This window comes from Mesocricetus auratus, unplaced genomic scaffold (genome assembly GCF_017639785.1).
Source record: "Mesocricetus auratus isolate SY011 unplaced genomic scaffold, BCM_Maur_2.0 Super-Scaffold_100028, whole genome shotgun sequence".
Taxonomy (NCBI): Eukaryota; Metazoa; Chordata; class Mammalia; order Rodentia; family Cricetidae; genus Mesocricetus; species Mesocricetus auratus.
Genome location: NW_024429209.1, coordinates 13,517,285 through 13,531,893, shown reverse-complemented (window position 1 = coordinate 13,531,893; position 14,609 = coordinate 13,517,285). Strand labels below are relative to the sequence as shown.

The following is a 14,609-nucleotide window of genomic DNA, read 5'->3' as shown; positions in this document are numbered from 1 at the left end:
TGGCTGTCGGTAAAGTGCTTGCCTCACGAGTACCAGGACCTGAGCTCAGTCTCCAGAAGCCATGCAAACAAATAAACAAACAGGCCTTGAAGTGTATGTTTACAATCCCAAGGCTGGGGCAGCAGAGACAGGCAGATAGCCAGGGCTCATGGGCCAGACAGCCTAGCATATTTGGTGAGTTCCTGGCCAATGAGAGAAGCCACCTCTAAATAAATAAATAAAATAAAAAGGATGGATGTCACTTACGGAAGATACCCAAGGTTCACCTCTGGCTTCCCATATGCACATACACTCACACATGTGTACACACACACACATGCGCACATGCACCTGTGTTATTCTAAAGAAACAGAACCAATAGGACACACATTTTATATATCAAAATAGAAAGCATTTTATATGTCAAGTATGTTAAAGAATATATTTAATCAGCTTACTCTGAAATAGTCCCAACACCATGAAGCTGAGAATCTGGTAGTTTCTTGGTCCTTGGGGTACCTCAAGCAGTCCCAAGCCGGCACTGAAAATGCAAATGTTCCCGGAGACTTGAAGGTCCTTAGTCTGTGATAGAAGCCTGAAGTCGCTGGTCTGATACCAGTGAGGAATGATCAGCAGCAGCAGCGGCAGCAATCAACTCTGCAGCAAGAGGCCAGGCCAAGCCAACAAAAGGTGAGTGGTCTTCCTTCTTCCACGCCCTTTAATCTGGGCTCTTACCAGTAGGTGCTGCCCACATATGGGTAGGTACCCCCACATCAATTAAGAAAATTAAGACAAGTGAGGCTCCCTGCTCAGGTGATTTTAATTTGTAACACACACACACACAGCACAATAAGGAAGGAAAGCAAGTCTTGTATTTTCTGTGCTGATTTTGTTGTGGCTAGGGCGGCTTGTGGCTAACCCTCATTTGCCCTTGCCCTCTAACCTGGACACACTCCACCTGGAACTCCCTTCTTACCGTGGAGTTCGTCTTCCACCTCTGAGAGGCCTTCCCTGACCTCCCCACCCCCACCAAAAAGGTCTCAGGATAGCCCGCCCCTCCCCATCACACTCATGATTTCCGGTTTTCACTCATGATTAGCTGAAACCCTCTCATTAAAAAAAATGTGTTTAGTTGCTTGTCTTGCTTCAACGATGGGCAAGCTCAGAAGAGGGAGAGACTGAACCAGATCTATCAGGTCAGAGCAAGGAAAAACCCTGGGAAGGCTTTACTCCAGTGACAACCACATTCAATTCAGGAAATGGTACATTCATTCTGACAGCCGTGGCTTCCATCGTGACCTGTGGGAGGCACAGGACGGATGGGGGAGCTCAGAGCAGAGGTCACAGGGAGAGAAGGCAGTGGCAGCTTGGGCTGCGTCACTGTGATGGAACTGAGAGTAGATAGGATTTTACAAACAGTTCTGCGTGATGCAATGGGAACGAAGCCCAGAGTGGAGCGAAAACCAAGTCTCATTAAGTTTTCCCCCTCCGGGGCAAGGTTCTCCTCTGCATCTCCGCCACCTTAATACCACGCAACAGATATGTGAGAAAACAAACGAGCAGAGACCAGGCAGGGCCCAAGTGTGGCCCACTGGAGGAAAGCCTGGCCCCTTCTGCATGCAAACCTTCCCACCCCACAGTCACTCCGAGATGGTCTGATACAGTCTACCCGCCCCACTGCACAGAGTGAGCAGGGGCAGTGGATCCCGTGGTTGAGCCTGACACTTAGCTCTCCAGAAGCAGCTGTCCAAGCTAGCGTGAATGGCTGAGCGGCTGATCAGGCCATGCAAGCCCCGAGTCTTCACTGCCCCTCACCTGGCCTCAGCAGCAGCCACCCACCTGCCCACTCGTTCTGCAGGCTTGCTTGTTGATAGGTGTACTGTCCTTCCTCTAGAACCTAGAATTTGATCCTAGAATCTGGAATGGAGTCGAAGCAAGAGCTATTTAAAATCGCCACCTGCCTTCTCCAGCTCTCCCATCCTCCCAGCATCTAGCCTGACTGACATAGTCCCCTACTTCTGTTTACAGTCGCTCTCCTGGCAGTCCCGCGACCCAGACAGAGGCTTGTAGTCTTCGCAGCTGTATCTACGTGCAGAGCCTGCATGCAGTAGGCGCTCAGCCTCGTGGTGGCGGAGACGCAGACAGCCCTCCCGGGTGGGCCCCGCAGCCTGGACCAGGGCCGGGCCGGGCACGGAGGGGTTAAGCCGCGCGCGCTTCCGACCCGCAGGTGGCGCCGTCCCGCCTCGGTGCCACTCGCCGCGCTCCGAAGTGCGGGACAGAATCGCGGCGAGCGCGGAGCCGAAGCTCAGCCCGACTTGTTGATCTCGCGCAGGCAGCCGCGGCCGCCGCCAAGCCGAGCCGGAGCCGGAGGTGGAGGCGGAGACGCCGCGGATCGGCCGGGCCGCGCAGTCCCCGCGCTCCGCAGAGCGCCCCGCCCGCGCCCCGCAGCCCCGGTGCCGCCCGCCCGCCCGCCCGGCCGGGGTAGGCCCAGCCCGGCCCCGGGACCGCCGCTGTCGCGGGCGGGGGCGCGGGCGGCCGGCGAGATGCGCGCGGCGCGGCCCAGGGAGGCGGCCGCCCTGGGGGTGAGTGTGGCGGGGGCGGCGCGGGCCCACCCCGGGGCGGGGGGGCGGGGCGTGCGCCCGGCGTGCTGTGGGCCCCGGGAACCCCCCGAAATCACCGGTGCGTGGCGGGAGGAGGGCATGCTCCGAAAGGCCAGAAGATTCCGCTGGTTTCCCCGCCTCCCACCTCCCCCACCCCTTCCCTCCCGAGCCCGGGCAAAGGCGCAGAACCCGGAGTTATAAAAAGCTATCGCCGGGAGGAGCGAGGAGGAGGAGGAGGAGGAGGAGCGGGAGGAGGGGGAGGAGGCGAAAGGAGAGGGGAGGGGGCGGGAGGGGCGCATGGAGCAGGCGAATCCGGAGGACTCTGCGCCCCTCCTGCGCTAGGGTGGGGGGGGTGCACAGGGAGGTGTAGACCCCGCTGGCTTGGTTCCTTCGACCCTCACCTGGTCTCGGGAGCGACCTCAGGTCCTGGTGTTGTGAGGAGTGGGGTCGCCCCAGGACAGGGTTGCCTGGTGACCTCCGACAGGTGGGCATCTGGCAGCCTCCACAATCCCCACTCGACCCAAAATCTTTTAAGATGTAGGAAAAGCAATCCCAATGCCATCGTTATGCTCCCACCCCAAATCCTGACTATCTTGGGGTGGGAGGAGATGAGAACTCACTAAAAAAGAGAAAGTAAAGTTCTCCCTGCCTCCCCATCGCGGAGCCAGGTTGGGCATTCCAGCCCGAGACCCGCAGAGCAGGGAGTTTCAGCACTCGACGGGGCGGACAGCGCCCCGGGCGGCCGGATTGCGCCAGGGCGGGGGTGGGGCTTCCTGGGCGCCTCCTGGGGGCCTCTCCGGCCGGGAGGAACACCCTCCCTCCGTCCTGGGGTGGGGCTGACTTCAGCACTGGCGGGAGGGACAGCGGCCATCAGCCTCCCCCCGCACCCCCCTCCCCCGTCCGCTCTGAGCCGCTTAAGCCTCGGGAAGGTCAAGGCCGGCAGGGACCCTGGGGGAGGAACCTCGCAGCGCGGTTCGCTGACCCGCGTCCGCTTTCGCTTTCTGCCTCGCAGCCGTCGGGATGGAGGTGAGACGGCAGCGGTGACGCCCGCCCTCGAGCACCTCTGCACCGCCGCGGCCCGCAGCGCTCCCCGCCCCCCGCCCCCGCGGCAGCGGGCCTTGCCGTCGAGTGACAGCGGCCTGGGGGGGCAGGGGGGGCGGGGGCGGCCGGACCAGCGATGCCGGCGGGCATGACGAAGCATGGCTCGCGCTCCACCAGCTCGCTGCCGCCGGAGCCCATGGAGATCGTGCGCAGCAAGGCGTGCTCACGCAGGGTGCGCCTCAACGTCGGGGGCCTGGCGCACGAGGTGCTGTGGCGCACTCTGGACCGCCTGCCCCGCACGCGGCTGGGCAAGCTCCGGGACTGCAACACGCACGACTCTCTGCTCCAGGTGTGCGACGACTACAGCCTTGAGGACAACGAGTACTTCTTTGATCGCCACCCGGGCGCCTTTACCTCCATTCTCAATTTCTACCGCACGGGCCGGCTGCACATGATGGAGGAGATGTGCGCGCTGAGCTTCAGCCAGGAGCTGGACTACTGGGGCATCGATGAGATCTACCTGGAGTCCTGCTGTCAGGCCCGCTACCACCAGAAGAAGGAGCAGATGAACGAGGAGCTGAAGCGCGAGGCCGAGACACTGCGGGAGCGGGAGGGCGAGGAGTTCGACAACACGTGCTGCGCCGAGAAGAGGAAGAAACTCTGGGACCTTCTGGAGAAGCCCAACTCATCGGTGGCCGCCAAGGTGAGTCTGGGGTCTGCTCCCCTCACGGAGGCCTACGCTGCGGCTCCGGACTCCTCATGATGAAAAGGGACTCCGAGTGAGTTCTCCAAGGACCACCACTGTTGTAGCCATGTGTCATAAGACGCCAACCATAGATGATTCTGTGCTGTGCACCCCCACTTTGCTGTGGGGGAATGGTTTATAGGACTCTAAAATACTATGGCCGCGATGAGAGCAGAGGTGTGCTTTGCTGGGTAGAGTCTGGTGTCCCGCTCTCCAGGCCCAAAGTCCAGCCCGGAGTAGCTAACCCTGCAGTTGTGGTATCTAGCCCTGTGTCATGACCCCACTTTGCCACCAAGGAAGGGTATAAATGCAGCCTACAGGCACAATTGGTGGAGGCTGAGGTGCGCACGGGTGTTATAAGACATGACAAAAGATAGGAAAGCCTAGTGGCAAGGGCAGGCCTGCCCAAACCTTTGCTGAGGGACTCTGGGTGAGGGCCCGGCTGGCCCCTTATTTATGTCCTTGCAGTGCGGTGCGGTTTCAGTTGGCTGTTGGGGGAGGATGTGAATTTCCAAGTCAAAGTAGAAAATAAACCTAGAGAAGGAGGCAGGAATGGTGCGGTCACACAGGGTGTGTGGCCTTGGGGGCCGGGAGGGGCTTGGGGTGAGGACCGGAGCAGGTGTAATTCCTCTGGTCAGGCTGGCACCAGGGAGTGTCTGGAGGATGAAGGCTGCCTCACGTGGCCTGCATGTTGGGTGCCAGGAGTAAATGACAGCGCGTGTGTTCAGGCTGCATGGAGGTTGGGAAGAGGCCCAGAAAAAGAGGTGTGTGGGAATCCAGAGAGATCAAGTCTGGAAAGAGAGAGGAATGTCTCTGGGAGCAGAGACCAGGAGAGAGGACTAGAGGCAAATGACTGAGTCTGCCTGATCTGACAGCCACAGTTTAGGGCCTGGCTCTTGGAGGGGTCTCTGGGGTTATTTCCAGAGAACTGGCTTGCTCAAGAAGGCTGCAGTAGACAGGGGAGGGGCTGTCTACTGGGACGGTATGAAGACCCCACAGTCGTTTTCTCTCGCCTCTGGGCTCTGAGAACGTAGAGGCCCCTGGGCCTGGTCCTCCTCCTGGAAGACTCTGACCATAATCCGTCCCCAGTTTCCATGTCCAGAAAGCTACCCGCTAAGATGGGAGGTGCTCACCCTTAGCCGGCTTAGGATCAGCAGACTTATTTTGCTATTTCTAGGCCTGACACAGGTTCCCCCACTGCTCGGCCCATTGAGGCCCAGGCAGGCCCCTCCTTCCTCACCTGCCTGTCCTTAAGATACTAGATCCAGGGGCAGGAAGTGGGGATTTGCCCTCCCCAAGAAGAAACAGGCAAAGGATTGTGTTTGAGCTGGCATCTGGCTGCGGGGCACAACAGGCAGTGTGTGGGAATGAGCAGTCTCTCCTTCTCCACTTAATCGGCTCAGCCGGACAGTATCGTGACCTCGCTGTGATCCCGGGCTGGGCTGTTAGCTCACACTCTGGCAGTTTCTGCAGCCAGAGTTGAAACGGGAAGGCTCGCCGGCTGCCTGTATAGAAACGTGACAGCCACTGGCAAATACCTAACAAATGCGAAGCTTGCAGAGGTGAAGTAACTTGCCTAAGAAGTAGCCATGAAGTTTGGAGCAGCCTGTTTTCTGTGGTGACTGGGGTCACAGATGCCTCCCTAAGCTCCTTCTCTCCCTTTGCTTCCCACGGTCCCTTCCCCAGCAGCCCGAGGTGCAAGTCAGATTGCATTATTCATCCCTTTGAAATCCACGGAGGTTTCTGTCACGCGCAGCGTGAAATCCACATGCCACCATGCACCAGAGGTCTAGACTGGCCTCGGAGCTCTCTTTTGGCTCATCTTTCCTGTTCTCTTCTGGCTCATGCGGTCCCAGTCCCGCTGGCATCCTTACCGCTCCCAAGCAGACTGTGCTCTGTTCCACCCCAGGACCTTTGCACTTACTTTTCTGGCTGTTGACAACTGCTTTCCCCAGATCATTTCATGGGCCCCTTCTCTCCATGTTCCCATTTGCTACAGTCCCTACCCAACTGTTCCCCATACCCTGTTACCTCATGCAGTATCTTTCCTGCATGAGCTTTATACACTATTTGAAATCATATTTGGTCCACATGTTTCTGTTCTACACCCACAAGGATGTATTATACACACCACAGTGTTCCCAGCATGCATCATGGTGCCTGATTCAGAGGGCTCTGAATAACTCGGTGGAGGATGGAGGGGCTTGTGGGGTGTAGATGGATGTTTGGATGGATGGATGGATGGGGAGATAGATAGATGGGTGCATGGATTGGTAGATGGATGAGTAAGTGAATGAATGGATTGGTGGATGGATGGATTGGTGGATGGGTTGGTGGTGGCTGGCTGGATGGGTGTGTGTGTGGTTGGGTAGATGATGGCGGATGTGGGTGAATGGATTTGTGGATTGATGGGTAAATAGATTGATGAATGGATGCATGGATGGGTCGATTGGTGGATGGACAGGTGGATGGGTGGATGGATGGATGGATGGATGGATGGATGGGTGGATGGGTGGATGGATGGATGGGTGGATGAGTGGATGGATGGGTGGATGGATGGATGGATGGATGTATGGGTGGATGGGTGGATGGATGGATGGGTGGATGGATGGGTGGATGGGTGGATGGATGGGTGGAGGGGTGGATGGGTGGATGGATGGGTGGATGGGTGGATGGATGGGTGGATGGATGGATGGATGGATGGTTGGATATATCAAGCAAGCAATCAGGCACTGACTATCTCAGGGTCCTGTTGCCAGTCAGCACTTCTTTCTCACAGCAGTCTGTGGCTCAACTTCCCAAATCTCTCCTCTCTCTGTCACCTGCACCTGGCCCACCCTATCTGACAAGCTCCAGAGCTAAGCCTGTCAGCACAATGAGGCTAGAGGCGGGGGTGGTGGGGGAGGGGGCGGTGGTCCTCAGAGAACACACAGGCTGAGGGCCAAATGTGGGATCATTTCAGGGTGCCTGTGAGGCACAGACACGGCTGCCTCTCGCATGTTATAGAGAAAGGACCCACCAGGGCTGCAGGATCAGCCAACTCCTCACTACTCTCTGGCCTGAGGTCCTTCTTCACCTCTCTCTTTCCCCTGCCCATCTGTAAAATGAAGATTGAAGGCCACTTGGCAGTTAAGTTGTGTTTGTGGCAGCTTAGCGCTCAGGGTGCTGTTGGTATCCGTGCTGAGTTGCTGTGTCCTTTCTCTGGAACAGGAGGGCAGCAATCACTTTCCTCCTGAGAGCATCCTGGGGAGACTGAGCTGATGTGGTGAATAATTGATGGGCTGTTCTGCCAAGTGAGGGACAAACCAACACTGGGGCCCTGGATGCTCCCTCAGGGAGTGGAGAGCAAAACCCATTAGGCTGTTTGGAGGTGGGGTCAGCTCTGTCAGAGAGTTGGCACTGGCATGGCCTCCTCTGTGGTTCTGCTCTCTGGGAGCACTCTCAGGCTCCTCTCGGTTCGTGTGAGGAGAGCCAACATGTGAGGCCAGAGTCTGCAGATTAAAGCTCCAAGACAGCTTCCAAACTGCCGGAGTGTTTATTGTGCTGGGCACAGATCAGTGGTCTCTGTAGCTGGTGTGATCCAGAAATTCCTTCCGCAGCCTTCCTGGGCAGTGGGGAGCCCATTAGAGCTTCTTTGGGTTGTAAGTGACAAAGCAGAAAACTCAAAGTAGCTTCAGTGAGGAGGAAGCTGTGTCGCGGCACATCGCCTGCCATTCCAGGGTAGCAGGAGTATGGGTTGAGTTGATGGTTCAGGGATCCCACCAGGATTCCAGTGTGTGTGTGTGTGTGTGTGTGTGTGTGTGTGTGTGTGTGTGTATTGTTGCTTTGTAAGAGCATGTATGGAGGTCAATTTGGGGGACTCAGTTCTCTTCCACTGTGTGAGTCAGGCTTGGTGGAAAGACTCCTTACCTGTTGAGCCATCTTGCTGGTCCTACGTGTTGTTGTTCTGAACTACATGTATTTTGTTACGTTTATTTATTATTTGTTTACTTCACGAGTGTCTGTGTGCGTGTGCAGTAACACTGTTGTGGAAGTCAGAGGACAACCTGTGAGAGTTGGTTCCCTCCTTTAACGCGTGGGTCCTGGGGATTAGACTCAGACCATGAACTCGGCAAGTGCAGCCCTCCCTTGTGCCGTCTCTCCAGCCCAGGGCTCAATGTTTTTTGCATCTCTCTGCTTCTCTAGACCCTGAACATGACTTGTTACTTATGCTTGATACTGTGTGTCAGAAGGTAACCGTCAGGTTCCAGCACGCAAGTAGACACAAAAATGTCTACCTCTCCAAGGAAAGGTATTTCCTCCTGTGCTCCAAAATCTGCTCCATTTTGCTTTCCTTTAAGGACAGCCTCTCCCAGGAGTGCCCTAGTAGATGTTTTGATGGTCCTTGGCCATTGATCACCTACTCACGCTTTAGTGGTAAGGGAATCTGGGAAAGCAAGTGGCTGGTGTTTTCAGATGGTTGAGGGCATGCGTTTGATAAGGGAAAACCAGACCCTTATCAGTAAAGGAAGCAGGCTCCGTGGAGTGACATGCCTTCACCTAAGCCTAGGCTAAAGGGATCAGTAACCGTGTGTTCAAAGAGTGGAAATGGTGGAGTCAAGTGTCTTCATTACTGTTCTACTGCTGTGACAAAACACCATGACCAAGGCTAATTTTAAAAGAAAGCATTTAATTTGGGGCTTGCTTACACTTTCAGAGGGTTAGTCTGTGACCATCATAACAGAGAGCATGACAGCAGGCAGGCAGGCACGGCGCTGGAGCAATAGCTGAGATCTACAGGGAAGACTGGGCTGGGCCTGGACCTTTGTGACCTCTGAGCCCTCCCTCAGTGACACACCTCCTCCAAGAAGGTCACTCCTCCCAATCCTTCCCAAACAGTTCCTCCAACCGAGGACCAAGCCTTCGGGAGCCATTCTCATTCAAACTACATCAAGGTTTAGACCCAGATTCTTCTCAGGTTTGGATGGAGCAGTTATACCATCTGAGTGGGTTTGTCCACCCAGTAGGAGTAGTGGCCATACCCACCTTGGGATATTCTAATGAGTCGAGGGGTTTCAAATGTGAATGTGGGTTGAGGATAGAAATTATAAGGGTAAAACTGGTAGTGATGAGTGGTGCACGCCTTTAACCAGGAGGCAGAGGCAGGCAGGTCTCTGAGTTCGAGGCCAGCCTGGTCTACAGAGCTAGTTCTAGGACAGCCAGGACTACACAGAAAAACCCTGTCATGAAAAACCAAAGAACCAAAAAAAGAAAGAAAGAAAAAAGAACACAAAGAAATTATAAGAGTAAAATGTGGCCGGGTGTTGGTGGCGCACGCCTTTAATCCCAGCACTCGGGAGGCAGAGGCAGGCAGATCTCTGTGAGTTCGAGGCCAGCCTGGTCTACAGAGCCGATTCCAGGACAGCCTCCAAAACAATACAGAGAAACCCTGTCTCGAAAAACTAAAAAAAAAAAAAAAAGAGTAAAATGTGGAGGCTGGGAGATGGATTGATCATCGCTGAAGCACTTGCCTTGCCAGCATGAGGACCTGAGTTCAGTCCCAGCAGCACGTTAAAAAGCCAGGCATGGTGACACACGGTTGTGATTCCAGTACTGCGGAAGCGGACAGGAGGATCCCTCCTAATTTGCCAACCACAGGTCCCAGTAAGAGACGCTGTTTCAAAAAAACAAAGTGTCGAGTGACTGAGGAATGACACTCCTGCCCTCTGTCCTCCACATGCCCCCCACATGTTCACCTACCTGTGTATACACACATAAGAAGGGTCAATTTCATTATTATAGTATATGAAAAGGTGGAGTAGCCTTTAGCTGAGAACAGAGGCTAGAATTTTGCCCCCACCGACTGTGAGGTGCAGTGCACATGGGTTTCTTTTCCATTGCTTCTGAGGACCAAGCTTGTGGGTGAATTTCTTTACTCCTGGGAGTCCTGTGTAGGAAATGGGAATTAGGAGCAGGCCACCACGCAGGCCCAGGACGTGATCAAGTGAAGAGTCTATCCAGTTCCTGGCATGAGGCAACACTTGGCAAATGGCCATGCCAGTTACTGGCAGTCCCTCGGAGTCACCCCTTTCAAGCCGCATGCCCCATTGTGGTGCTGGATGTAACTTGATGGGGTTGCAACCTTCCTGTCTGAGCTAGGAGGATTTGTGTGTTACCATCAGATCTGAGGAGCCACTAGGAGTCCAGGGCCCCTGTGCTCTGTGCACCCAGCAGAGACAGACAGGCATCTCAGGGGCCTGTGTGACTTGCAGAGATGGCTTGCCCAAGACCCAGAATCCCAGCTGGAGGATCTGTTCCAGAGCTGGATGTGAGGCCTGCCTTCTGCTGGTGGTGGACCCTGGACCACTCCTAGCCTTGCTTCCCACTCTGTAAATGAGAGTGCGATAAACCCGCCCCTGGGGGCCTCGGGAGGGTGAAATATGATCATGTATGAAAAGCTGAAGTCATGCTTGATGAATCCAGGCTCCTCACGGGGAAAGGGGGACTCGGGGTCACACCAAGATTGGGGCCTTTCCCAGGCCTTGGTTGCCTCATCTGTGACCCAGGATCTCTGGTCCCCATCCCAGGGGAGGGGTGACGGGACTGGACATTGGCAGAAGGGCCCTTAGGAAGGCAGAAAGCTGGCCAAGGGAGCTTGGGAGTCGGAGAGAGCTCTCATGCTTAAACCTAGCTCGGTGACCTGCCCCCTGCACCCCCATACTTGGTAGCATTTCGGCCTGAGTGGGAACCTCTTTGAGGAGCTGGGCTTGCCTGAGTCTTCACCCTCTTAACTGTGTGATGTGGGGCAAAGTATTATGGTTCCTCCAAGTGACAGCCGTGTGAGATCCACAGCATTGGCTGCCTCGTTGAATTGCCCCCGGAAGTCAGTGGTCACCCACATAAGGGAAACACAGGGAGCTCCAAGGCCTGGAGGGCTTAGGGTCTTACTGCCTCTCTTCATCCATCTGTGGGACAAATAAACCTCTTTCAGAACGTAATTTTGAACAAATGTCACATGTTTGCTGCAAGTCTGCAAGCTTTTTCTCTGGCCGCTGGAACCCAGGGAAGTCAGGGACCCAGCAGCAGCTGCCTTCAGCCACTGGCTCTTGGAGGAGCAGAGTGACGGGTTCCAGGCTGGCTCTTAGCTCCTCTTCAGGATGGCGCCAAGGCCCTGAGTCCCAAGGGGTGTTTGCTTGCTAACCACTTTTCTGGGGGAGGTCACTTCCCATATCTCACCACGTGTACTCAAGATGCGATTCTGTGGCTGAGCAGTGGTGGCACACGCCTTTTATACCAGGAGGCAGAGGCAAGCCGATCTCTGGGAATTTGAGGCCCGCCTGGTCTACAAAGTGAGTGCAGGGACAGCTAAGGCTGTTACACAGAAAAACCCTGTCTCGAAAAAAAAATGCCCCCCCAAATAAGCCAAAAATATTCAGTTCTGGAAGAACTAAACAAAGGTTGGTCAGTGGGAGTCTCACTTGGGGTGTCCTGGGTTTGCTATGGGATAGGAGGGCATCTTACAGCAGCCCCCCTAGCTGGGGTGGTCCCAACAGCTGGGATCCCAGGATGCCTGCACACTCTATTTTGCCTTCATCCCTCAGATTAAAATAGGAACAAGAGCAGCAGTATGACAGTCACTGTTGGTGCCCACCCAGTGTAAAGGTCACTAAGTGGGCCTGGGAAGATGACTCGGTGGGTGAGGTACAAGCATAAAGACCCAAGTTCAAATCTTTAGAACCCACATAAAGCCAGGCCCGGTACCACACAACTGCACCCTGCTGCTTCAAAGGCAAGATGGGGTGGGGAACAGGAAAGTCACCAGAAGCTGGTGGGCAGCCAGCCTGGCATATGTAGTGGTAAATCGCAGAGATCTGACGTCAAATAACATGGAACAGCACCTGAGGTCACCCTTGGACCGCCACACACACTACCGAACCCATGTGCCCCGCACAGACATACACAAAGGGGTCCCCAACAGCCATATTGGTCTGTTCTCTTCTTACAGCTGTGGAGACTGAGGTCCAGAGAGGTGGAGTGGCTGGGACAGAGCCCTCCAGGACACTCTGACTGATGAGTCTGTCTTGGGCAGTGGGAATGACCTTCAGAAGTTCTGATGAGTCCCAGGGATGCCCCCCCAAGTCACTTTTCCTGCTGGGAAGTGCTAGGAGATAAGAGATGTGTCCAGTGTCTCCTGCCCAAGTTGGGAGTGCCCTGGGCACTTGATGAACCGGATGGTCCCAGAGACACTAGAGTGACATTAACTGTTATCTATAGGATAATCTACACAGAGGAGTCCCTGTCTCCTCCCTAGGTGGGCGTTCTTGTTTTGGGTGTCTCTGGTAGATTTAGGTGTGATGAGGTAGGGCTTGTGACAGGAAGGCCACTCCAGTTCCACGTTGGGGGAAGGACAGGAGCCAGAGTCCATAGACGAGTACCCTAGGTGCCAATTCTCATGTTTTTCCGTGGGTGACATAAATAAAGATGTCATATTGTCATGTGAGACTCCCCTACAGGCTGGGGTGTTCTGGGTTCAGTCCCACCCTCTGGACTCCCAGGCTGTGTGTGCCCCAGAAGCACGTGACTCGCTGGAATTGGGAAATGACTGCATCCTGGGGTCACTGGAGCTCTGGTTCCCATGATGGTGATCTTTAAAATTTGCTAACATATTGTTAAAACCCACATAAGATTTTCCATCCTCGCCATTTTCAAGTGTGCAGTTTGGTGCACTCTAATTGTTACGCAGCCAGTCTCTGGAATGGTCCATCATCAAAATGGAGCCCCTGACCCCACTAGGTAGCTCCCACTCCCACCCCTGGTAACTACACTCGGACCTCTCGTCTCTGAATTTGACTCCTACAGGAAGCTACACTACGTACAGGAATCACACATCACTTGCTCTTGGTGCCTGGCTCCTTTGTGTAGCATAATGTCCTCAGGGGTTTATCTGCACTGTAGCCTGTCATAATTTCTTTTCTTTTAAGGCTGAATGTTATTCCGCCATGTGGATATCCTACTTTCATTTCTAGCTTCATCTGTTGATGGACATTTTGGTGGTCTTACCCATTGGCCACTGGGAACATGGGGGGACAAACAGCTGTGAATCTGAGGTTCAGTTCTTTCTGGGCTGTACCCAGAAGTCCAGAAGTGAATCCGTTATGCCCCCTACCCCCCCGTCTCTCTCATGTGTGGCACAGACAGACTTGTGTATGTGAGTTTGGGTGTGCACATGTGGTCCTCTTATCCTCTGTGCCAGGCTAGCCAGCCTGGGAGCTTTGGAGAGCTTCTGCCTCTGCTTTGCAGTCCCCGGGATCACGGGTGGATCCCGATGCCCAGCTCTCCCGTGGGCTCTGCCGTGGCTTGTGTCTTTGTCCCCATGGTGCCACCTCCCTAGCTCCATGGTGCAGCTTTTAAGAAGCTGTTTCTGTGCTGGCTCTATTGTTCATCCTCCGTTCCCACCAGCAAAGCAAAAGGGCTCTAACTTCATGACATCTGTGCCGTACCTGCTTCGCATTTCTTTCTGTGTGGTCCTAGCTGTCCTGGAAAACCTGAACTTGTTCTGTAGACCAGGCTGGCCTCAAACTCAGAGATCTGCCCGCTTCTGCCTCCTAAGCGCTGGGATTAAAGGTGTGCTCCGCCATGACTGCCCACTTTAAAAAAAAAAAACCTGTAGTCTCAAACTTGACATTCTCCTGCCTCAGCTTCCCCAGGGCTGGGATTCAGGTGTCACCAGGGCACTGTCTGTGTCCAGCCACCCTCCCCTGTGGCTTCCCCCCTCCCTCACACCGGGGAGGCTCAGTGTCCCATACTTGGACCCTTTGCTCAGGTAACATTGTTTCATTATTTATTTAATAAACTTTATTTGTGTGTGTATGTGGGGTGGGGGTGTGTGTGTGCGTCACAGCCCTCGTGTGGCTACAGAGGACAACGTTCCTGAGTTGGAGTTCCTCTTCCACCAGGTGGGTCCCAGGGAGCTAACTCAGGTCATCGGGCTTGGCAGCAAATGCCTTATCCCTGTGAGCCGGCCGACCCGCCGGCACCCTTTGTTCAATTTCAGAATCAAGTTCCTTGACTTCTGTGGGTTTGCTATGAAAGTTCTTTAGTGTGGAGAGGGGGGGCTGGGGGTTGCTCCTGTGCCTTTGGAGGTCAGAGGTCGACCTCGAGTGTCACTCCTCAGGAGTCATCTACCTTATTCTGTGACCCAGGCTCTCTCACTAAGAGCTTCGGCCTATCGTCTTAGGCTAGGCTGGCTAGCCAGAGAGCCTGTG

The 14,609-nt window shown here is 54.9% G+C and overlaps 1 protein-coding gene and 1 long non-coding RNA gene across 3 annotated transcripts in view; one reads left to right on the top strand and one right to left on the bottom strand.

Annotated features, from left to right (window-relative positions):
* Positions 1–369: 369 nt before the first annotated feature.
* LOC121134445 lies at positions 370–3,455 on the bottom strand. The gene is made up of 2 exons (XR_005871530.1): positions 2,981–3,455; positions 370–2,077 (listed from the first exon to the last, which is right to left on the bottom strand). It is a non-coding gene; the product is annotated as an uncharacterized LOC121134445 (long non-coding RNA).
* Positions 3,456–3,604: 149 nt separating this feature from the next.
* Kcnb1 (potassium voltage-gated channel subfamily B member 1) overlaps positions 3,605–14,609 on the top strand; it is a 92,585-nt gene continuing 81,580 nt past the window's right edge. For both annotated transcript variants that reach the window (XR_005871529.1, XM_021229735.2), the window contains exon 1: positions 3,605–4,323. Coding sequence is in view for 1 of the 2 variants with exons in the window: in XM_021229735.2 (XP_021085394.1) it covers positions 3,757–4,323 (567 nt within the window). In the remaining variant the exon portion in view is untranslated. The remainder of the gene's footprint in view (positions 4,324–14,609) is intronic.